Genomic DNA, 24,159 nt, shown 5'->3' with positions numbered 1-24,159 from the left:
AATTTTTCCCTTTGAATGGGGACAACTCTGTCTTATTCCCCTTCCCAGCAATATCCAGGGCGATTCTCCCTACGTTAACCTTTCTTTTGACGTCTGGTTCGTGTACAGATTTCGAATTACTTCGACCAATCGCCTATTCCTCTTTACTGTACTCAGTCTTGTTCTTCTCATAATCCATAAAAACCAGAAATCCTTATTATATTCTACGCGGATATAGATTTCTATAATGCTTTCATTACTGCAGTAGCGTCACTTCTTCCCTCTCCTTCTTAAATGCAAAGGGATCTTCGCCCTGACAGTTGTTTGAACTATTTTGAGGATTCCCAGAACTATTCTTTTGCATGCCAAAATAAACTTGTCGTCGTGTAGTTCTCGCACTGCTGCTTTACTCTTTTTCGATATGGGGATCAGTTTTGATCTAGTTAAGTCATCCACTAGTCACACCAGTCTAGTCACATTCCTTTTCATTTAAGTCTAAAAATTCTCTTATTTATTTTTACCTTTATGAATAGTAATTGGAAATGGATATTATCTATTTCTGCTTCTTGTTCGACTTCATTTTCAGTAGTCCTTTTTATATCCTTCAATCCTGTACTCCAGGACCCAAGATATTGTCTTCCACGTCACATACCCTTTCAATTGTAAGATACCGAGCCTAATCTCATTGCTACAAAGTTCCTCTACGTTTTCTTTCGATCTTTTCTGAATCTGTTTCGGCTCCATTAGTAACTAACTTGCCGTAGCTCCTACGATCGGTTTATTTTCTCCTCTGCTTCATCCGAACATTTCTCTTCGCTTCTAATATACCGTTTCTCTAAAATTACTCCATATCCTCGCACTTCTCTTTCCACCGTGTGTCCATGGCCCCTTTTGTTACTCTACTAAGTTTGTTATTTATATCTCTGCTCACTCTTCTTTACATGTCTGCCATTATGGTTTTACATTTATTTCTCTTTTCAAACTCCCTATTCATCTCTCCCGTGATCTATTGCTTCTTAATTTTCGCAGTGTTTTCATTCATATTGTTTCCTTTCCTGCTCTTTTATCCTGTTTTTAAAGTCTACCCACCTTTCTTAATAGTTCCAATTATATCTTCAGATTTTTATGAAATTCTTCTTATCGTTCAGTCCTTTTTACTCCCGTATATGATGTAGCAGTCCACCTTCACAATCATATACTTCCAACCTTTTGGGTTTGGAATTGCATTTCATAAAAACTAGTCCTTTTTACTCCCGTATATGATGTAGCAGTCCACCTTCACAATCATATACTTCCAACCTTTTGGGTTTGGAATTGCATTTCATAAAAACTAAAAAATTATCTGCATCTGCCCCCCAAAAAGTGTGGCAAAGTATGGTGCTACTTCTAACTATAGCGCTTCTTCTCCTATATCTAACTATAATGTAATATAACTGGTATCTCTCCGTTTATCGGAATTTCCATGACTCCTATGTTAGCTGTGATTAACATTTTTACCAGCAATAATGGATTGCTCTCCCTCCGTGATAATTCTAAATGCCTAGTCCTCTCCTCCATTCCAATCTCCTATCACTATTAATTGTTTCGTTCCGAGCACGCTCCTAATTATTTCTTTTAATTCATCATCTACTAAATTCGCTACTTCTTCCTTCCAGGGGGTACTTGTCGGCATGTTTCCCAGATTACTACTAGATTGGTTTGGCTTGTTGATTATCTGTAGCAATAAAAGTTTATCTGCTCAGTATTCACGACCCATTTCCGTGTCCTATTCAGTACTACGGATGGTACATGATGACTTTCCCCCTCCCCGCTGTAAACTATTTACTATCGCTAGGGTGTCGCTCCAGCGATAAGATAGCGATAGCTTTTGCATTTGAAGAGATGAAGAGGCTAAGCCTCTTCTTTTCCCCTAAAACTAACCCATTATCTCCTCAGTATCAATCTTAATGTTTTTTTAATTTCTCTATCTTTAACATTGCCCGAAGATTGCCTTTCTCTCTGCAAACCGTTGCGGACATATTTTTAGTGTTCTCTTTAATTTCGATATAACAGCTTGATTTTACTAGGATTTCGTGTGATGATAATCGCGGAAAACTTGCCTCCCCCGCTGCCGGGCACGACATCCGGCCCAGTGAGCTGAGAAGCGATTGTTGTGAGGATTCATTATGTCTCATAAAGGCAATTATAAAGAAGTGTTTGAATGTGACAGTGGAGAAGGAAATTCTTAGTCCACGACCGGGTTGTGCAATGTAATTTTCCTGAAATAATTTTAAGTCTACTCTTTTCACTGTGCATTGCTCCCCCCGAAAGGAACGTTAGTGAAATGTATACTTGTAATAGTGGGAGAGGATGTGGAATCGTATAGATAGCCTAAAGTAAAATTTTAAGTTTCTATTAGTTTAATATGTAACAATTTCAGATTGTAAAAGTCATTCACCTTGGCCGGAATTATTATATTAGTTTTATTATCTTCCCCATGGCTTTTTAAATTTTACATGAATTTACCCTACTTAGAGGGAGGAAAGTTTAAATCTAGAAAATCCGAAATAAATATTTTTTCTTTTCTAAATTCAAAGAACTGCGTGGGATACCACGGACGGAGGTATCCGCTGTTGAGCATCGAAATGCTGGAATTTCACAATGTAAAAATCACTCACCGTAGCCAAGACTCGAATCTGGATCCCTTGGAAAGCACTCGGGTGGGAATCGAGGGGATCATTGTCCGAGTCTCAGTGCAGGCTAATGATTTTTACACTGCGAACTTTCTGAATTGATATTATTTCTTTTTATTTTATTATATTAAAAGTTTCTGCAATTCTGTGAACGGAATCAGTTCATGTATGAGATGTATATTTCCGCTGGTTTCTTCAAGTATTAGGAAGACCCCGAATATTTTATCCATCTAGCCGTTTTCTAAGTTATTATATAGATAATATTTTAATATACCTCCTCAAGGTGGGATAATTTCAGTTTCTACCGAGAGGATGGATATCTCTCCACCAATGAATAATATAATAACAAATCTTAAGGGTTGATTTGAATATTGTAACATTTTTTCCTAGGCAAGCCAATTTCATCATGCCCGTAACATTTTAAAATGTAGAAATATAATTCTGTTAAGTCTACAGCGTGGAAATTTGAAATTTTCATTCGAAGGAACTGAATCAGAAATTTCAGATTAGAGGAAGTTAGAAACATCTTAGGTTGGTAATTGGCAAATTATTTAATAATAACCGTTTCAAATCAATGTATATTGAAGTAAGAAATGATTTCTATCATCAGTTAAGTTCCTCATTTCAGAATGTAGGCTGCAAATTTCTCGTTAGAATGAATTTGATCTTATTTTTCTCCAGCATCCATATACGAGTATAAGTACGTAAATGACCTTTATAAAAAGTACTGAATGTAATAACTAACGGCAGTTATTATTGTCAATTGCTTAAATTTCTTATGAAAGCGTGGTCTTTTTATTATTATTTTTGAACATCTAAATGCATGGGATTTTCATGTTTTCTATTTTAAGTCTAATTCTAGTTTTGGCTTTTATGTATATACATTTAGGTTCTAATTTCCATTGCCTTCTCCTCTCAAAATTTCTTTAAATATTTTTCTGAGTCTACTATTTAGCTTGCGATGTTTATTAAGAATGTCAGCATGCCATATAATAGAACTAGTTAAGAATTAGGAATATAATTTACTCAAAGAAAAGTGAACTTACCTCTCGGATGTGCTTTTGAAGACCTTTTATTCCGAAGTTTCGAATGACAAACCATAGCTTCAGGGCTCTAAATCGCTTGCTTAGTGGTATTTGCCAGTGCTTGAAATAGAACAAGGAAGAAGGAATAATATTAGCTTTCGTTTTAGCTTCAGCACTCTTCTTATTCAAGGTTTTTGCATTATTGTACATACATTATCATGCAAATGATGGATTATTTAATCAATTTCTTCAATTTTTCTGAATTGTACTTGAATACAGAATGATTAATTGAATACAGTTTGCTTTTAATCGATATTGTGAATCATTATCGGGGACTCGGGAGGTTATCGAGGAGGGGTAATTACAGATTTAAATGAAAGCATTAGGAGCGATCTGGCAGCCCTTCCGTAATTGGTCCATAGTATGCATGAACATTCGCGGTTGGTCAACGCTCTATCAATAAACTACCATAATACGTACCATGTAATCAATTGCAAGACCTGCAAAAAGGAAAAATTTAGATAAATTAATAGACAAGTCAAAGAGAATATTTGTCATTTGCATCAATACTGCTACGTATATTTTTGCATGCCAATTACCTGAATTCTCATGCTGGAGATATAATGGGTCAACGTTGAATGTACGATGAAGTGCTCCACTGTTTCTCACCCTGAAAAATAATTCATTTATAACCACAACAAAGTTTGGCTTTCATCCAGATAGCAAGGTACAGTTAAATCAATCAATAATTATAAATAAGCCGGGATAATAACCAAATCAAAACATCAGAAAGAAAAAAAAAATTAGTCTAGGTGTTTGGCCGTCTCTTTTCTTCAAGCTCCTGACGTTTACAGGAAAAGTTTAAAAGCATCCGCAGTTTATTTGTTCCAATCACCAATGCCCTTTTTGAGTAAGGAATGTGTTGCTCCTTTGAGTTAGTCATTTTAGTTTGTGCGTATGGTCTCTCCTTCCTTTGTAACATCCGGGTTGTGTTTTTACCATGATGTCTCCCCACGCCTACTTACCCGCGCACAATTCAAGCATTTTTCCATACGTTCCAATTGTTCCTCTCTTTGAGCTATCCCATAGCAATTCCCCGATCATTTCACTTGTGCTATCTTCCCTTTTGAATTTTCCCAGCAAGCGGCTTCCTTTTTGACTCTTTCATTTGGTTTCTCAAATTGATTGTGATGATGGTCCTATAAACTTATTCAATGCTCTAAAATATCTTACTAAGGCTAGATAATCCTTTGGTGAAATGTAAACAAAAATGTCATTAAACTTCGCATAGCCTCTTAAAGCTAAAGTTCGCATAATATTAATTCGATTTCGAAGTGAATTTGAATGTCTTGAACCTTTTAAATTATTCCTAATTCGGTGTTTCGTTGAAATTAACTGTAGTTGCACTCCACTTATAAATATTCAATCACCAACAAAGGGTAAAAATGACCTGGCCCATAGAAGTACGAATTTTTTGTTTGCCTTCAAAATATGCATCGCTTTATTTAATGCTATTTTTCTTCGTGGCATACGAGTAAAATAAATAATGGATTGTGGCCTATGAAATAAGTATTGTCTTTGTCGTTACTGCCTTCATGTTTAGAATTTATTCACATCGGAAGGGGATAATAACCCCCTTTTCCCTGGATGAACTGTGAACTGAATGGATCCTGAATTTACTATGAATATATTGTTATGACATGAATTTATTTTATACTGCGATATGCGTTTCAAAACCAGCTTGTTTTATCTGGTTGTTTGTATATTTGCTTTACCTTAATAATTATTTATTTAGTTTGTAATTTAAGACTTTAAATATTATCAACATAGGGATGGCCTACTTATATTATTTGACGCGGTTTTTATGTTGTGGCTATACAATGGAAATATATAGTTGAGAAAGTAAACGATAAGTAGTGATTCCACTTGATAATTACGATTGATTTCGAAGCATACTGATGATTATTCCATTTTATGCGACGCGTGTTTGTGGTATTCATAATTAATTACCGGGAACCATTTATCTTTCTAGTTTTATGGCTTCCATTTAGAAATTCTAAAATATCGCAGGATAAAATGCAATGAATTCGAAAGTATTGAAATTTTCAAATTAACTGTTGTCATCAAAAGTATTCGTATGAATTCTATCTTGCCCTAAGGCTCGTTTTAGCATTTTTTTAAATTTTACTAACGGTAGTTTCATAAAAACTCTGAGTTAACCCCTCATAATGTGGTGCTCATTATTATTGTAAATGAAACTCTTGGGTACTCTAACTCTATCGACGAAACTGAATCCACTAAATTTGCAACAATGACCTCGTCTTAGTTTAATATTTAGCTCAGAACTAGTAAAATACGTGTCTATTGCCATTTCTCAATATCCGGAAAGATCTCGATTGTAATGTTATTACTCTGGTAAAAAAATTGTTAATTTTATAAGAAAAACACCGCGGCAAATATCTTGCGGACTCACTACCGCCATCTTCAGATAGAAAGAAATTCACTCACCACATAGCTGTGCAGTCAAAATGTACCATCATCCATTTAGAAGGGTTGAACGCTATGGAGTCAACATATTCGATTCCCACAAGCCAGCCGCGAAACTCTGGGCATATGAAAGCGGTCCCTGCATATGCTGCATCAACATGTAGCCACAACCGTTCCTCTTTACCTATCAATTTAAAAAAGTCGAATTTCTAAGGTAGGAAAGGGTGGGTAATTATTTTAGTGCAAGAATTTATGATCAATTACTTTTTTTTTACTGATGAATTAAGGATTTTTAAAATGTATTGCTTTATGAGAATAACTTTGTAAGAATTTGCTTTATTTAATAATTTACTATTGCTTGTTATATACTTTTAAATTTTTAAAAATAATTTGCTTTTTTTTAACTTAATTTAAGAACTATGTACGAAATTATTATTTGGATAATGCAATAGTTTTGATGCCAATTGAATATCACGAAGTACTTGGGAAATAATCTGAATCAAAATATTGAAGGCGTTTTTTTACTACTTTTTCATTTTTTTATATCCACTTAAGTAATTTTAATTAAATTTCTAGTTTCTTATGTGTAGTACTAAGAGTTATTTTTACTATACTACAATTTACTATAAGAGCTTGAGACTAAAATATTTATGCATCTAGCGATTGCATCAAAGTAAGGTGCTCTTATTCAAAATCATGTTACTGAAGGAATTTCAGTTTTGCAGCTTGAAAAAATATCTTATTTCTAAGGGACAGGGCAAAGAATAAATGCTTACAAATGGGCCCCAACTCCTTGAGGTTGTCAAATGAGCAGGCTCCAGTTGTCCCAAGTGTGGCGCACAGCTGCAAAGAAGCGGAAGAAATTCGTACCTTAAATGCATTTCAGGGAGATTTTAAACGGCGGTATTTATACGTTCCGAGGAGCGGAAATCATCAAGTGATAAAGCCCCAATGTTTTAATTTAAATGTAAGAGAACGCCGAAACGACAGAGCCACTTCTCCTCCGTCACCTTAATAGGTTTCCTCTCTCGCCTTGCAGAACGCACCTGCTAGCCAGCGGGATTTAAGAGGCTGACGTCGCCTTTGGCCATCAAACCGAAGCTATTTACGGTGATTTATAGGAAAGGGAAAAGGATACACGTTCATATCCTTCCTATTATTACGAAGGCGGACGAGATGGCGGAACTTTGCACTTTAGCTACCGGATAAGGTGGAATAATGAGAAAGAGCGAATAGTAATAGCCGATACCTCCAGAGTTATAATACACCATGGAATATTTTATTGAATATCTCCAGATGTCCAATTTTTTATTAGATCAGCTTGTTTTGGTGGCCCTTTGAATAACTCTTTGGATTAGGGTGAACAAATTAAAAGCTAAGATCAAATCAAAAGGATAACATTTTAAATGGAACGTGTTTTAATCAGAACCTAGTAATGACCATGGTGGAAGTTTAAAATAGAGGACAAGTTTTTTCAGCATGGGTGATTTATTTTCCCTCAGCATTATTTGGGCGATAATTCGACTGTCAGTTTCCAATTAGATACAGGATTCCCCCAGTGAATTAACTTTGAACATAATTAACTTGTTTCATTCGCAGAAACACCCAAACCATAATTATTGTTATATGCCGAATGTTATGTAAAATCTTTTAACGTGCCTGATTGATATTCTCGGGCATCTAATTATAGTTAAAAATAGTCTTAATGAGTCCATCTAAATAATATTATTATGTGTTAGAGCACCAATAGAAAAGTACATCATTTAACTTGCTATGTCTAGTAACAGTTATTGAAAATAATTTTGATGTTTTCTAATGCCCTTGATAAGTCCTCGATAACTTACAAATTGCTCTTGAAAGTGCCCCTTAAAATTCTTGGTCATAGTAATGAAAATCAACTAACTGCTGAAAATATACTCTAAAAACTGTACAAGTACTCTTAAAGAGTTTTCGTGCCATTTAAGGTATATTTTTAATTTTTATTCATGGCTTACATAATAACTCCTTCACTTTTGATCCATGAGAGGCATATTTCTTTGATGCCATTAATAAACTAAAGGCTCTTTAATGTATTCATTAAAAATAAATAATTATTTCATAACACAAGCCAAAATGTGAACCCATCTTGCATAAATAAAACTCAGTATTCCTTGATTGAAAACCGCGACAATGGAAATTTGATTGAATGAAAAATTTCCATCATTATTTTCTTGGGAATCTTTTCAGATGCGATTCTCCAAAAGTAATTTAAGTGTTGTAAAGTTCACTGTCATTGGGGAACAATTATTTGTACATAAATGTGCCAAATGCCTACTAAAGGTGACGCAACGTTCTTTACAATTCATTTATTGTTGACGGTTCTAATTTTTCATAGGATTGAAACATCTGTATTTTACTGTAACATTGATTCTGGTGTGGGTAGTATTTTATGTAACAAGATTTAGAGAGATGGGCTTTAGGCTTGAGAGATTGATGAGATTTAGGCTTTTTAGAGAGATGGAGATTTTTTGGGAAAAGCATTACTCCACGTAGGAATTCCACTAAGTATGGGCCTTAACTATCTCTCACAGCGTATGACATTGTTATAAGTCATCCAATATGCATCAGTACGCATAGACTGTGGTCTTATCAATAAACAAGAAAAGTTTGGGAAGCCCTTCTCCATACAACGGAAACGGTGATCCCCTTCAATTTACCAAGTCCGAAACAATATTTTTCTCCGAGAAGGATAGCTGTAATTGGGCCCCAAGAGACTTGGGCAAGCCTCTGGAAATTCCCTGCCTCAATTAACTACAGAGTTTTAAGTCCGCAGTCACTCTCTCATCCTCTTACTTTCCAGCGGCTTTAACCGTGTCCCTATGTAATTCACCCACCGGATTTACCGACTACCCCTCTTTCACCAGTCTCGAGAAAATAATCTTATTCTTGACAAGTTGATGAGTCGCCCACGCCAGCTGCCCCCAAAAGACATCGTTGTGGATGAAGGCTTGAATTTCTTTGTAAGAAAGATCCTTTCGGTGAATGGAAGTAGGTCTTGTTTCCATTTTTCAGTTTTAATAAATTCCTCCTTCTTTTACAAGGACTAATTTCCGCAGCCGATGCTAAGTATTTGCTGATTAATCATCTGCGCAATTTATCACTGTGCACGCAATGTCAATTTTTTAGTCTAAATAAGTATTTGTGATGATGCTATGGGTAGTTTTCATTGCTTTGTTTCCCAGCTAGGTAATTGTACTCGTACTTTCTTTGTCTAAATTTTCCGCAGCATTTTATATCATTGATTTAAGCATATTTTAGATTATTACAAATATTTTATTTGGATATCAATAGCATTTGATTTATTCGGCGCACTTTAATTATATTCGCTTATATATTTAAATTAATTAATTCCGTTAATTATACCATACATAAATGTATCGTTGTTAGCAGGCCTTTTTGTTTCAGATTTATCATTTTCAAGAAACTATCCATTCTGATGAGAACATTACAGGAGGACAATGTCTCTAGTTTTCACAATTAAAGCATTGTCCTCTAGCAAAATACAGCCTGAGAAATTCAAATACAAAGAACTATAAATAATTTTTATGTTAGCCCTTCTAATTTTATTTTCGAATTTCTTTTCACTCTTTTCCATAATTGTTTTTTTCTGCCATCAATTTTCTCATAATAATACGGCGGGAGAAAGGTGTGACGCCGGTATTAAAAAGCTTTTTACAAGGATGCAAAAAGGGATTGATCGTCAAGGCGACCATGTAGAAAAATAGCTAAATGCTCAAACTTTCCAACGAAATGCGCATAGTTGAGAATAAATTTGATTTTTCATTAAAAAAATAGGAGACCTTACTTTTCGATTCGCCCTCGTATTTTTCTATGGCTCGTAAACCTGGTCGTTGAGGCAATAGTGCAGATTCGCTGGTTCTGAGATGTGGGTTTGGGAAATAATGAAAAAAATTAAGTGAACGGAGAAGGAAACACGAATACATTTTAAGTTTGTTAGGGGAGGGAAGAATTTGGAGAAATTCGAACAATTAATGGCAAGTGGATGTAATAAATACTGAAAGTAAATGGGATCATGAAGACTGATAGAAAGGATAATGCTCGGAAATCGAGGTAAAGGGAGGAAAAGAGCAATAATTTTGGATAAAATTAATGGCGGTAGAAAGTATGCGCAGCTAATGAGCTATAATAATTAGTTAGGGGTTAAAAAATTTTGAAGCATAGTTAAATATGTACATTTGACAACCCATTTATTTTGATTTTTGTAGTTCCTTCATTTCCTTTTGTGTCCATAATTGGCGTTGGGTAGGTGAAAAATAGGGAACCTTACTTTTCGAATCACCCTCATACCTTCATATCTAAGTTCTCCCAAGTTACACGTACAGGGTTCGTCCGGAAAATAAGTGTACTGAGCTCAGGAAAAAAAATTTATTACACTTTTACATATCTTAAGCTAATATTCCTCAAAATAGGACCCTTGTGAGTCGATACACTTGTTCCAGCGGCGTTCCCATTCCTGGAACGCTCCCGCGAAGGCATCATCGGGAACCTCTCGAAGACACGTCGTCACGGCCTCTTTGACGGCGTCCAAAGTCCCGTATCGCGTTCCTTTCAAACTCCTCTTTATCTTCGGGAACAGAAAGAAGTCCGGTGGTGCCAAGTCCGGGCTGTAGGGCGGGTGCGGCAGCGTTGCCACGCCGTGCTTGGCCAAGAAGTCCGACACGACAAGCGCGGTGTGAGACGGCGCATTGTCGTGATGCCGCCGCCAGATGTTTTTGATCGCTGGCCGGACGCGGGCGACTCGTTTTCGAAGCCTATCGAGCACTTGGACGTAAAATGCAGCATTTACAGTTTGTCGTTCAGGTACAAATTCGTAGTGGACGACTCCCCTTTTGTCAAAAAAGACAATGAGCATCGCCTTGATCCGAGATTTGCTCATGCGAGCTTTCTTTTGACGGGGTGATGATGGGGTGTGCCACTCCGCACTTTGTCTCTTCGACTCCGGGTCGTACTCAAAGATCCACGTCTCGTCACCCGAAATAACGTTCTCTAAAAAATGTGGATCATTTTTGCAGTGATCCGCAAGTTGTGTCGCGATTTCCAAACGATTGAGTCTTTGATCATCACTGAGCACTTTCGGCACCAACTTTGCACAAATTTTTCGCATCTGTAATTGCTCCCTAATAATCTCGTGCACTATTGTTTTTGGCACATTACACTGCTCTGCTATCATCCGAACACTAAGACGACGATCAGAGTTCAGTACATCGCGAACTTTTCGCACATTTTCGTCGGTGAGTGTCGTTGATGGGCGTCCAGGCCGTGGTTCGTCGTCGACCTCTTCTCTGCCCTCCACGAACATCTTGTGCCACCGAAAGCTCATGTTTCTGGACATGGCTGACTCCCCGTAAGCCTGGTTAATCATACCGACAGTTTCGGTAGACGATTTCCCAAGCTTTACCGCAAATTTGATGGAATAACGCTGCTTCGGCATCGCGTTCCGTGACGTGGGTCGAGCGAGGAGGTTCGCGTTAGCAGAGCTCCTCACTACACCACAGCTCAGAGCCGACTGCCTTTTTCAGCGTCGCTTGCCAAAATACCCCCCTCCAATGGCAGCCCGTCAGAGCAGTGCTGGGCGCGCCTGGAGCGGCGGGAAAAAATCAGTACACTTATTTTCCGGACGAACCCCGTATTCATTACATTTTGATGCCTGTCACCAACCAACGACTCTTTCAATGCGCTCCTTTACCTAACGCAAGTTATCTAATGTTTATCTTATAATCTTACTTCTTTAGAATCCGAATACCTTCGATTTTACATGAGTAATTCTCATCCAATACCTGCTATTTTAAAATGTCGATCACCTTCTCAAAACCAACAAAAGACAAAAATATATTCTGCTTGTATTCCATGCAACTTTCTGCTAGTGATTTCATTATTGCTATGGCATCACGCTCTTCCCTTTATGAACCCAAACTAGTCTCCGAAGTACTTATTAGCTCTCTTCGCCATCCTTTTGTTGATGATCCTGAGTGGTACCCTTTCCACGTTTAAAATCAAACTTATATCCTCTAATCCTCACATATTGCTGCTTTCCCATTATTTGGGCCGGGCATCATTACTTCGTATCTAACAGAGCCTTCAGGCTAAACTACACTCTCGTAAGTACTAGGAATGAGCCTCTCCCATCCTTTTTTTTCTAAATTCTTGAGTGGTTCTGTGGGGTTGTTATCTATTTCCACAGAAAAAATTCTGCTTTATCATTTCTTAAATACTTTTTCTATTTAGCACTCTAATATTCCTGAGCATTAAGCTATAATCCTTATCGACATCATATAACCTTTTCTGCTTACAAAACTCGCTGGCCTGTAATTTTGATCATAAACTCCATATATTCTTTCCATCTCGTCAAAATTTCTGCTTCTTCGTTTAATGTTTTACTTGATGCATTTCTAATGCTGTACTCAGATTTTTTCTTTCCTGAATATTTGCTGCTACTTCACCTTTCTGTACATAACTCCCATTTCATCCTTTTGCGTGTTTGACTTCACAAATCCTTGTACTGTTCGTTTCACCAGGTTTAATTTGTGCTATTAGTTTCTCATCTCCTGACGCGTATAGCTCTTAGATAGTTTAGCTCATTGGATGTTCTACTCCCTAATTCTGTATTCACGTTCTTTAAATTACTTATTTTAACCGTCTTCCTAACAATTTGCACTGCAATTCATGGCTTCCCAACCCTTTGTTATTTACCACCATTGTTTCATTCACAGATTTGTTTATTTCTAGTTTGAGATATAGTATTCCCATCTTTCTTCTACTGCACCCATCTCCCTATATGGCAGGTAATACAGTCTGAAATTAAATCGTGAAATAAAAAATCTTTGGTGCCATTTTGTGAAGTATTTTCGTTGGCCGTTCGGTTATATCCATTTACCTTTGCAAACATCACTCATGTCACAAGCTATTAAAGAAATTAGATTTTAATAAGAGATTGCATCGAAGAGTAAAAGCAACTTAAGACAACTGAAAGTATTGTAATTTTATTTCAAATCGAAACTCAAGAACCTCCTAATGGAGTTTTATTCATTGAAAGAATTTTTTAATGACAAGCAATTGTAGTGCATTGCGTTTGTATTGCATACTCTAATGTCTATAATCTTTTTCAAGCAAACTCATAGTGTTTAAATGCACCTGTATTTTGTAGTTTCCTTTGTGTTTGACGACTCCCTTATCTACGAGGGTCATCCGGAAAGTAGTACCCGTTCGTGCCGCATGAAGTGCTGACGACGCGAGTAGCCGCTGGACGAGGTCAGATAGCTTCAGTGGCTTGTCTGCCTTCTCTGAGCCAAGTTGCGTGACGCTAGCATTGCCTGTGTTGTTTCTGTGATTGTTTACAATGTTTAAAAAAATTGAGAACGCCGCCAGTTGTGAAGTGAGGGCAGTGATTAAATTCCTCAATGCAAGAAACGTTCGCCCATGTGATATTCATCGCCAATTAAAGGAGGTGTATGGAGACAATGTAATGGACGAGTCGTCTGTTCGGCGGTGGTGTCGCAACTTCAACATGGGGAGGGGGAACACACACGACGATGAGCGTTCGGGGAGACCGTCTGTCATTACAGACCAACTGGTGAGCTCAGTTGACGAATTCGTGAGGAACGATCGGCGCGTCACAATTGATGACATCTGTGAGAATTTTCCCAATGTTTCTCGAACAATTGTTCATGAAATTGTTAAACACCATCTGCATTATGCAAAAATTTGTGCAAGATGGGTCCCTCGCGTATCTCAATGAGCTGGCGGCGAAGGACTATGCAGCAGGAATACAGAAACTTGTCACACGTTATGACAAATGCCTTAATTTGCTTGGAGATTATGTTGAGAAGTAGTTTAAAGTATCCTCTTTCAAATAAAATTTTTTATGTTTGTTAATATTTACTTTTGTGTCTTTATTTCACGAACGGGTACTACTTTCCGGATGACCCTCGTATATGATATATATGATCAATGGGCAATAAAAATATTATTATTATTAGCGTTTTAAGGGTTAAGGACTAGCTTTCTGACCCGGAATTTCTGTCCAACTCGCTGGTAGCTATCTTCAGCCATACATTTAAGTTCGAGAAAGAGTAGTTTTTGTACAAAATGCTATTTTGTGAAATTTATCAAACAATAATTGAATTCAAAATTCATTTTGCTAAAATATGAAATGATTACGTTTTGTAGCTATATTTTGTCCAATTTTACAAACTGCCTTTGTTCAATTAAGGTTTGTCAAATTACAATCATATGTAGTGATAACGTTGCAAAATCGCATGCTCTATGGCATTTCTTTATGAGATGCATCTACAGTATCAGTTAAAAGTTACGAATCGGTGAAATCTAAAGTAGACCTCAAGTTGCTGACATAGTTATATTTATTCAATCGTATGATCTTGATTATTGATAATAATCCAACGGTTAAGTTTGGGTTTTTGTTGGACACAGCTAAGATAACGGTACAATGATATACTCGTATTTCCGAGTACTTGTATCTTCTACAAAAGCAACCTGATGGCCCGACACTAAGCCTAAGTCCCTCTTAGTAAAGCATACTTCCTTCATTTCTTCCGAAATCCCAATCCTTTTCTCTCTCTTTCCTCACTTACCTGTACCTAACGTTCTATCCTCTATCACAGTCTTCAATATTCGTAGAGAACTAAAGAACAATGGAAAAAGTCTTCGTCGCACACTGCGAAATGGTTTGATTGATCCGGTAGTCTTTTCTTTAGAATTATTTCAAATCATCTTTTTACAGCTTGTAGCAATTGGATAAAAATGAGCTGCATAAACTCCCTGAATTCTCTTTAATTTTCATGTTTACAGTGTGTGTTGTATGACGATTTTGACAAATGACTACCGCGAAACAATGCATTTGTCGATGCTATTCAGCGATACCGTGGTGTCACAGGCTCGGCAGCTCGACACTCAAAGAGCGTACAGAAATGGAATCGGCGACTTTTACGGAATAGCTTCTGTTATAATTTCACGTAGCGGATGCCATAATGGCATCCTTAAGCAACACCGGGCGCCATCTATAGGGAAACCCCTTAAGTCCCTATTCTCACTGAGGCGTGAGACCTCTTTTGCTGTCATCTGCTCGGCTGTGCGAAAATTTCGTGTGATGACGACGGCTTGTCTCCTCCCCTGCTGGGTGTGACACTCGACCCAGTGGGCCGAGACACGTATTGGCCATAATTCATTTTTATACGTACCTTCATCATATTTTATGGAAATTGCTAATTTAGGTAGTTTACGTTGCCTTCCTCAAAAGTTTTAGTAGATATTAGGGGAGGCGACCTACAGCTGAGGTCATCTGCGCCATTAGGAATAGGGGAGTAATTTGGTAGGGGTAGGAAGTTCAGGTGATGGAGCAAGCGAGGAAACACGGTGTCGGCATTCGGATACTCTTAACAATAGGCACCAAGGGGTCCACAGTTCAACGTCCCATTCGACACTTTAAGTGCTGTCCACCCCAATAGGGATCGGGATACCTCTGAAAAATCAAACTTTCACCGGAATTCGAACCCGGATCCTCTGGGTGGGAAGCCAGTACATTACTCACCACACCATCCCGATCGCCCCTCCCTCGAAAGTGTTTTAAACACCTCATCCCTGAAATGGCTGCCCCTTTGGGTTCAGACGCCTTTTCCCCACCTCACTGAGCATAAGACACTGTGCGCACCACCTTTCGCCTGGATCTTACCCTTCGACTTGTCTGGCATAGGCAACCCTACTAGAAGCAATAGTCATAGCTACCGCCAGTACAGCTTTATGGGCCGTGGGATCACACAAGTCTTTCCACCACGTCCCGGTTGTGGTCCATGGGAAGCGTGTAAAAATCTACAAAAATAAATTTAAAAAATGATAATTGTTCGTCCTTAATACTTGATTGTGCGATTATTCCAGAACGCAATAATGAATACCCCAAAATCCATCTATGGTACCCAAAAACCAAATATGAATCCGGTCACTCTAATTGCATTCAACTTTTTAACGAAATACTGCGATGCAAGTGGCATAAAAACAATAGCATACTCGGCGTAGAATGATTGCGGGATTAGATCATGACATATCTAAATCGGAAAACGTAGGTTTTTATAGAAAATCTGAAAACGTTTAAGTTTCATGTAATTTTGAAATACTGCGGACAGTTTGTATTTACTTACGTAAAATGGCACTAAGCCATTATCTCTATCCTTGGCGATGGCCTGGCGGAGTTTATCTCCGCGTAAACTCAGATTCTCGTCAGATTCTATGTACCTCATCTTAACAAGTCCAATAAGACCTGCTTTCTCCACCGATGAATGTGCCTTGGAAAGAAAGAGAAATTATATCAGATTTGAGTGCGTCCCGAAAGTGAAACAATTAATCCAGAATAAAATAGTAAAACAATTTCAAAATGATATGAAGCTATTTTAATATCAATAGGGAATGCCTATTTGAGAAAAATTTTCAATCCATTGATGAAAATAGTAATCAGTTTATGACAGCTTTAAATATAGGAGACTGTTGAATCACCTGGTCAGAACAATACGCCACTAATCTGCTGTTGACTTCCGCATCTTCGAGATCGGGACATAACTTTTGGTATCTCCGAATGGCCTCTGTCCTGCCAGCTAAAAGAGCGACGAACGTAGCTTCACTGGAAGTCGTCTGAAAAATTGACAAAAATGCATTAAGTTAAACCCTAGTCTATTGGCAGGAAATCCGTCGGCATCATTTATGGCGCTTACTTGAATCACGCCTCCCCCCTGGCTTCCACTGGCTGAGTGAAGAAATTCGTCCGGCAGGCCGATCATTTTCCCCAGCCAGTCCATTACTACTGTCTCAAGCTCTGTGCATGCGGGGCTGGAGGCCTAAAGTGACGAGAATGAGTTCTTGTATTTAGTATTTAGTAAATAATTATTAATCTTCTTTAATTTAATAATTCGGTTTAATAAGAGTGCGATTATTTTTCAGTCATCCATTGGTAAACTATTTCATTGATTTTGCAGCATAAAATTTTATTAAAATTTGCATTAATGTTTTAGGTACCCTTGATAAGTTACCTAACTCAAGGAAGAAGCCCCTATTGCTATGAATGAATATATCGGTAGTTGATTTAAACTTATTATATCAGGTAATTTCCATACAGTGATATCTTAAAAATTTCTTTGTTAATGAAATATGCACGTGCAGTGTATTTTCGTTGGCTATTATTTTGTTTATATTTCATCATAAAATGGCTAGCTTGAATTATCTGTCAGTCAGCCACCTCGCAAAATGCTACAAGCTGGGTGATCGATTATGACCACCTGTAAACAAGTGTTTTCGCTGGTTAAAATTTTTAAATATTGTATAATCTCACAAAACCTCTCACCATGATGAACGCTTGTCTTTTACTTCGCGAGTCTGATCTTTTCCAGCCATACCCTTTTAACGAGGATATCTTAAAAATATTTAGTCAATCAATTTGGTAAGCATTGTGCGCGAAACGATTGGGGCATAATGTGATGAATTCATATTCTATTTTAAAGTATTTTGTTTTTCAGAATTCCTTTAAACTTTTTGGGAGACGATTATTTAGAGAAACCAACATAAACTGGTGGAGATAGCGAAAAAAATCCAGTTCTCTATTCTAAGAGTTAAATGTGTCTAAGGTTTGAAGTGTTCATGCAAAAGGTTTCGTGGTATACATACTTATCCTGGAAATCATGCAACTATTTTCTTTTACTTACCCACGTAAAACCAAGGCAATTGATGGCGTCGGCCAGCATGTCTCCCAGTAGTGACGGGAATGAGTTTAAGGCCGGAAAATATGCGTGCATGTGAGGGCTTTGCCACGTTGTCACCTGCAATGCGGAATAAAATTAAATCTATTATTGGTTCATTAATTACCTACATGAGTCCCTGGACAATTGATGGTCTCGAATAAATGACAATCAAGGAGATCTATCGTTACACTTTGTTTCAGAACAGCATGAATAAGACTAAATATTTTCCGTCGAGTCGAAACACAGCTGAGTTTTTAAATTGATTTCAGAAGACATTAAATCCAAAAATGCAATTTATAATGATATTCATAATTCTCGTTCAAGTTTTTATGGAGTTATCACATCGGTGAGATTGTCCCAGATACCAAAATTTGGTGAGATACCAAAGTTGTCAGTTACTGCTCTTGCGAAATAGTGCGGAACTCGTTGGGGGCGGGCTGATTTGCCGAGGCCCTTGCCGAGTCTAAATCTCCATCTTTCTATGAGAGCCTTTGCCACCTACTTGATGCTGTTATACCAGAGCTCCTGTAACCTATGTCACAAAATATTAATTTGGATATCTGAGAACAGCTATACTGTGACAAATGTGTTTTCCAAGACAAACATGTACCAATTTTGCAAATAGAAATCATAGTGCCATCCCCTTTAATCGTTATAAAACACCTTACTTTTCTGTCACTTCAAAGTGACAAATTAACCCTTCTTTCTCAATCAACAAAGATGATAAATACTCAATTGCACACTCTGGGCATTATTTTGATTCTTGAAAACAACATTGATAATATCTGATCCCAAGCCCATTGTCTCTTGTTTGGTAGAAAGGGTGGACCTCAACCGAAGAAGACCGAAAGAGGTGAAATTCGCCCATTCGGAATAGGCAGGCAGTTATTTTCTCCATTCAACGTATTAGAAAGTTCGGTCCTCAACGGTTTACTGGTTGAATTTGCTAGCAGGTGCTCTGACCCATCTCTCAGAATTAAACCCGAAGATTTTACCAATAACCAAGTGAGTTCTCACTTATACTAACACACCACCTTACAATGCCTTGGTTACTAAAATCTGATGCTAGTTATACCTGTGTGTACCCACATTAGATCATTGCAAGTAAATTTATTTGGATGGAATATATACTTTTGTTTTCAATATTCAATGGCTGTTTTATAATGCGTGTATACATGCATATTATCATAATATCGTATCTCAGGGAGCATAATTTATTAAACAGCTAAAGAAACTATTTGCCTTTTAGGACCTCAAGCAGCGATAGTTCACGAAAAAACTAATTCGTAATTAATCAATATATTCGTATCAATGGATGTAACATTTATGGTATTTAACTTGTATAAAAATAAATATCTTAAAGGTACATGTATATTAAGTCAGAAAATTTTTGTAACTTCTCTAGCAACTAGGAAAGGGCAAAGAGTTTTTTTACTTTTTATAGAGTAGCATCCAAGCTAAATCCAGACAGTCTATATTGCTACAAGGAATTTTTTCTCGTGAAATGTGGTGGGCTCATCTGACTTAAAAAGTTAATACGAGTATCTTTGTACATAGTTGCTTCTAATGCCTTCAAATAGATTTTCTTTTTTCGAATGCATTTGCTACAGTCCGGTCCTTCAAGTAGTAGCTATCCATCACGTAAGTTTTAGATCATCTCACACTAGTCAAGATTAAATGATAGATATGATGGTTATACTCCTTATGGCTATTCGATAATACACATATAATGTACTCACCAAACCCTGAGCCCAGAGCATAAATTTGTTTTAATTGCGAATGTCCTTAATGCGGTAACTGGTAAGGTAATTGGAGACCCTTCCGTAGGTGTTTCTAAAAAATGGACGAAGTGAGAGATTAAACGTTTTGGAAAAATGCTATTATTTAATAGCTCGGTGTCTAAGGTGACCTACGTTAATATCAGCTGAAGAAATGGTGTTGAAACATTATTGGAAAATCGAAAGGAATGGAAGCATTGACAAAATAGCATATTCTTGAAATAAAGTATTCCCTCTTCTCGAAATTTGGCGTGATTTTGGTCCATCATGGCACGCTCGCACTCGGGTAGCAGTGAACGTTTCAACCTCGCGGAAGAGAGCAATAATCCACGTAGGCGATAGTCTGTGGATCGGGTTGAGCCTCAACAAACCCCGGCGTCCAGGCTCTTCGAGGAACATTAGATTGAGTCGAGAGTCAATTGTGACGTCAATGTTGTGAAGAACGCCATCCTCAATCTGCCGGTATGCAACGTAAGGGTGCCCGGTGCACTCAACTCGTTGCACGTCTCTTGTCAATTGTCGTTAATGTGACCTTAGTCGATTCTTGTAATTGGCGCAGGAGAGACACCGCGCTCTCGTGGGCTCAACTGGTGGATAAAATGGAAAAAGTATGCGGAATCCATTTTGCTCTCAGGATATTGTATTTACAAGTGGTACCAAGAAGGCGATCGAGAATAATCACCCATCGCATATTTTTACGCTTGAAATTCCTTGTAATCCCAGAGTCAATCTATGAACTGCTTCTGTCGCTGCTTTGCGATACGTTTGGAATTAGTGTTATCGCTCTAGTTTTCTTAGATATATGTCGCCTCTTTTGTTTTTCGCCCGTCTCTGATGCCTGTACTTTAAATGACATCTGAATTCCCTCAGATGGCTACAAAGAACTCATGCCGGTCTCCTCTCAGCAGCCTGGAACCTTTCATTCATTTCGTCTTTATTTTTCAGGTTAGCCTCGATGGATCCCCGATACCAAAATATTTTTTCCTTTTGAAATATCTCATGTTGGTGCAATGGCAGTAGGAGAAACTAGAAAGCATTCATGGAAATAATGAATTTTCCTCTCATGTTTCATTTCCTTTTTTTTCATTATCTATCATTTTAATCGAGATATTTTTCATTGCAAACAGACCAAAGTTCCGATTTTAATCCACCTTTTTGCAGGCATGACTAAGTACATTAATTTATTTTTGACTTTGATTTCTTAATCTGTACAGCGAGGTTATGTTAGGGAGCAAATCTAAATTTACGCATCACCCCTCATTCGGAGGGCAACGGGATATGGAGATTCGTCGGAAAAGAGTCATTTGTTGGGCATTTGCCACCATGTATGCTCGCCCAGTAGAAGTTACATACAGAAGTTCCTCGTAATTTTATTGGTCTTTAAGATCATTTTTATGTATTGCGGTATACATCCTTGGTTGCACTGATATTTGATGACAGGAACATGCACTGTACTCTATGCACTGTATTTTTGAAACATTAAATAATTGCTTGTGTGTACGTAGGGAACAATCATCTGGATGTGAGCAACAAATTACCAGTCACTATCGTGATGAGAACCGAATACTGAGACGATCACTCTTCTCTGTCCCACCCACCCTGCGTCTTCGGCATGTAGGAGTTCCTTAACCACCACTAGCAGTTGGTTCACGTATAATTCCTTTTACCAGTATTTCTGTTCAGCACACTTTAGGGAGGAAAATACTTAAAACTAGCAGCTACTGGGATTTTGCATGCCATTTTCGGATTCTCACATTGAAAATTAGTGTCAACAGTCTTCCGGCATTATGATGAATACAATTCTGTGAATCTAGGTACCCTGTATATATATCCAGTATATACTAAATTAATTTACCGTAATTAGGTAAGATAATGGATGATTTTTCATCATCCAGGGGTGCAATTCGTTTTGACGATTGAGCGAGGAAGGAAGTGGCAATGGCTTTGAGGAATGAGAGTAGGCAAATGAGTTTGGCTTGCATTTAGGGTTTGTGTTGATTGGCAGTCAAACGATAGTCTATCCAGTTGGTGTACTTATGGTGTTTCACAGTGATTATCGACTGTGTCGACAAGTCAGAGCTTCTTAGATATGACTGACATGACATTTCAGGAATAGAGATGCAAATATTCGTAGCAGAAGAAATTATTTATCAATTGTTTCCTTGTAATGAAAACTGGGCTGATGTATCAGAACTTTGGCGAATAATCTCAGGCTGCTTTTTCAACTTCACTTCTAATGCCAAACCTATGCAACCGAAATAGATGATCAACATAACAGGATAATTAAGAGAAGAATAGAATGGAACTACTGCATTCACCGGAAAAATATAACAGGAATATTGGTAGTAGATCCACCCTCAGGTCGATAATCAGTAGGGGCGACGATGATCAGAACGACTAAGAAAATATATAGTGATATTGTGATTTACCACTAGAAAGAAACGAGAAGTCATTTTACAAAAGATGAAGAAACCTAGCATTATCTCTCGGTTAACTAAGGAAACAGGGAATAGCTTAGTCAAGAAACGATTTGTATACATTTCAGTATTTGGTGGATTAAACTGCTTAGTGCCTGCTTATGCCCATTCATTTCTAAACTTTTGCCTCCGGCCAATTTATCACAGGGATTATTATGGTTGGTTAATGTAGTTGAATTTTAATTCGAACTTCAATATAAAATACGTATTTCAACAGCGTGGATATTGCTGATAATGAGTTTTTGACGACTGTAATTGCATCGAAAAGTGGCTGAATTTTGAATTCTCTTACAATATTATAACACATTCAAAAGTGAATTATATAGTAGAATAAAAAGTAAAGCTCGTTTTCAACGAAAACCGTGCTAACTTATCCTGTATTTGCTTCACTTTTGCATAATTTTTTGTATTTTCATACTAAGTGGTTGGCTGTTGTTGCCATATTCATAGAGTACGTACATAAAAGGCATTTTTGCACGAAACGAGTCGTATGATATGCAAATCTCAATATTGATGCTTCTCCAACTGCGTTCCATTAGCTAATGTGCGTGCTAAGAGAGCGCACCAAGTTGATTGGATTCACCTCTGTGAAGGGCGAGAACTCCATGAGATCACCGTTCCCATGCGATGGCAAGGAAATAGTGTTATCGTACTTCATGTCTTCAGCCTGTGCATGCACGCCAAAGCATGCTCATTATTATCCTGTCACCAGATTCAAAGTTCTGATACAGCCAAATAGCTTTTCGGGGATTGGGATGGTGCGGTGAGTAATGTATTGGCTTCCCATCCCGAGAGTCCGGGTGCGATGGCAGTATTATCTCGATAATTACTTGGGGTGCTTTGTGGATAGCACTTCTATATACTTTATTCTATTTCAAATAAACGCCGTCCCTCGGAAGAGACATTGAATTGTGGACCCCTTGCGCCTATCTTAAGAGTTGGCTAATGCGGATTTCGGGATTTTCTTCCTCCACTCCCTGAATATCTAAAGGCTACCTAATTACCCACCTTTACCTAATCACGTAAATGGCCTTAGTTGTCCATCGGCCCCTTGTGATAACTGCTACGTACTATAACAATATAGACTCATATGAGGTCTCTCGTTACTTCCGGTAAGACAATTGAGCATTAGGTTCACCTTCCTTTCTCCCGATGGGCTAAATGGAAGAAGGGACCATTAGATTTCAATTTTCGCCCAAATAAAGACCTCTATCTATTTTCTTGGAGTAACGGGGAGGCCACCTGTTTAGGACGAAACTTTTAGTTTACATAGTGGGGAAAATCCCGGAAGCTGCAGCGAGATATCAGTTACCTTACATTATGATCAAATATGAGAGGGTTTTTTTTGTGTTATTTCCGTTGTTTCATAAGCCTTCACACCGTTTTGCTTTTCCAGATAATCGCTGTTTTCCTTTAAGCACTTTTCGTAACGCTCCATACATGTGCGCCGCTGGGAATTGAGCCATTTGACATCGGCGGTCTTGAGTGATTCGTCGTCTTCAAACAGTTGTCCACCAAGCCTCTGTTTCCAATGCAATAAGAGGAAATAGTCGCTAGGTGCAAGGTCGGGAATGTTGACAGCTATCCAAAAATCCTCAATATTCCTTGCTCTTTGTGTTAGTTTGTAAGCATTTGCGGTACCTACCTTGAACACAATCTGTGTTGTCCGCGCTATTCCGGAACTATGGTGTAAATAGTTTTGCGTCCAACAGAAGGACATTTATCAGCCAGAGCACTTATTGTCAATCGTCGATCAGATCGCAGATCTTGGTCCACGTATTGACGATTTCATCGGTTTGGCGACTGGGCATGCCACTCCGCTTTTCATCATGGCCATCCATTTATGCGACCGTTTTTGAAGTCTCGACGCCAATATTTAACCTTTCCTTCCTGTGCAACTGACGTCAAGCTTACCGGTCTATAATTATCAACTAGTGCCTTATCTC

General features: G+C 37.9%; 1 protein-coding gene across 2 annotated transcripts in view; it reads right to left on the bottom strand.

The window, feature by feature from the left end:
* The window catches only part of Hdc (histidine decarboxylase), a 70,425-nt gene that overhangs the window by 10,288 nt on the left and 35,978 nt on the right, over window positions 1–24,159 (bottom strand). For both annotated transcript variants that reach the window (XM_071590495.1, XM_071590485.1), the window contains exons 4-12: window positions 17,923–18,036; window positions 16,939–17,061; window positions 16,724–16,858; window positions 16,372–16,515; window positions 6,940–7,006; window positions 6,185–6,347; window positions 4,276–4,346; window positions 4,157–4,176; window positions 3,698–3,796 (exon numbers count right to left, since the gene is read on the bottom strand). In XM_071590495.1, coding sequence (XP_071446596.1) covers window positions 3,698–3,796; window positions 4,157–4,176; window positions 4,276–4,346; window positions 6,185–6,347; window positions 6,940–7,006; window positions 16,372–16,515; window positions 16,724–16,858; window positions 16,939–17,061; window positions 17,923–18,036 — 936 coding nt within the window. The remainder of the gene's footprint in view (window positions 1–3,697; window positions 3,797–4,156; window positions 4,177–4,275; window positions 4,347–6,184; window positions 6,348–6,939; window positions 7,007–16,371; window positions 16,516–16,723; window positions 16,859–16,938; window positions 17,062–17,922; window positions 18,037–24,159) is intronic.

Source organism: Hetaerina americana, unplaced genomic scaffold (genome assembly GCF_022747635.1).
Source record: "Hetaerina americana unplaced genomic scaffold, ioHetAmer1.1.p SCAF_1, whole genome shotgun sequence".
NCBI classification, from domain to species: Eukaryota; Metazoa; Arthropoda; class Insecta; order Odonata; family Calopterygidae; genus Hetaerina; species Hetaerina americana.
This window is presented reverse-complemented; position numbering and strand designations above follow the sequence as displayed.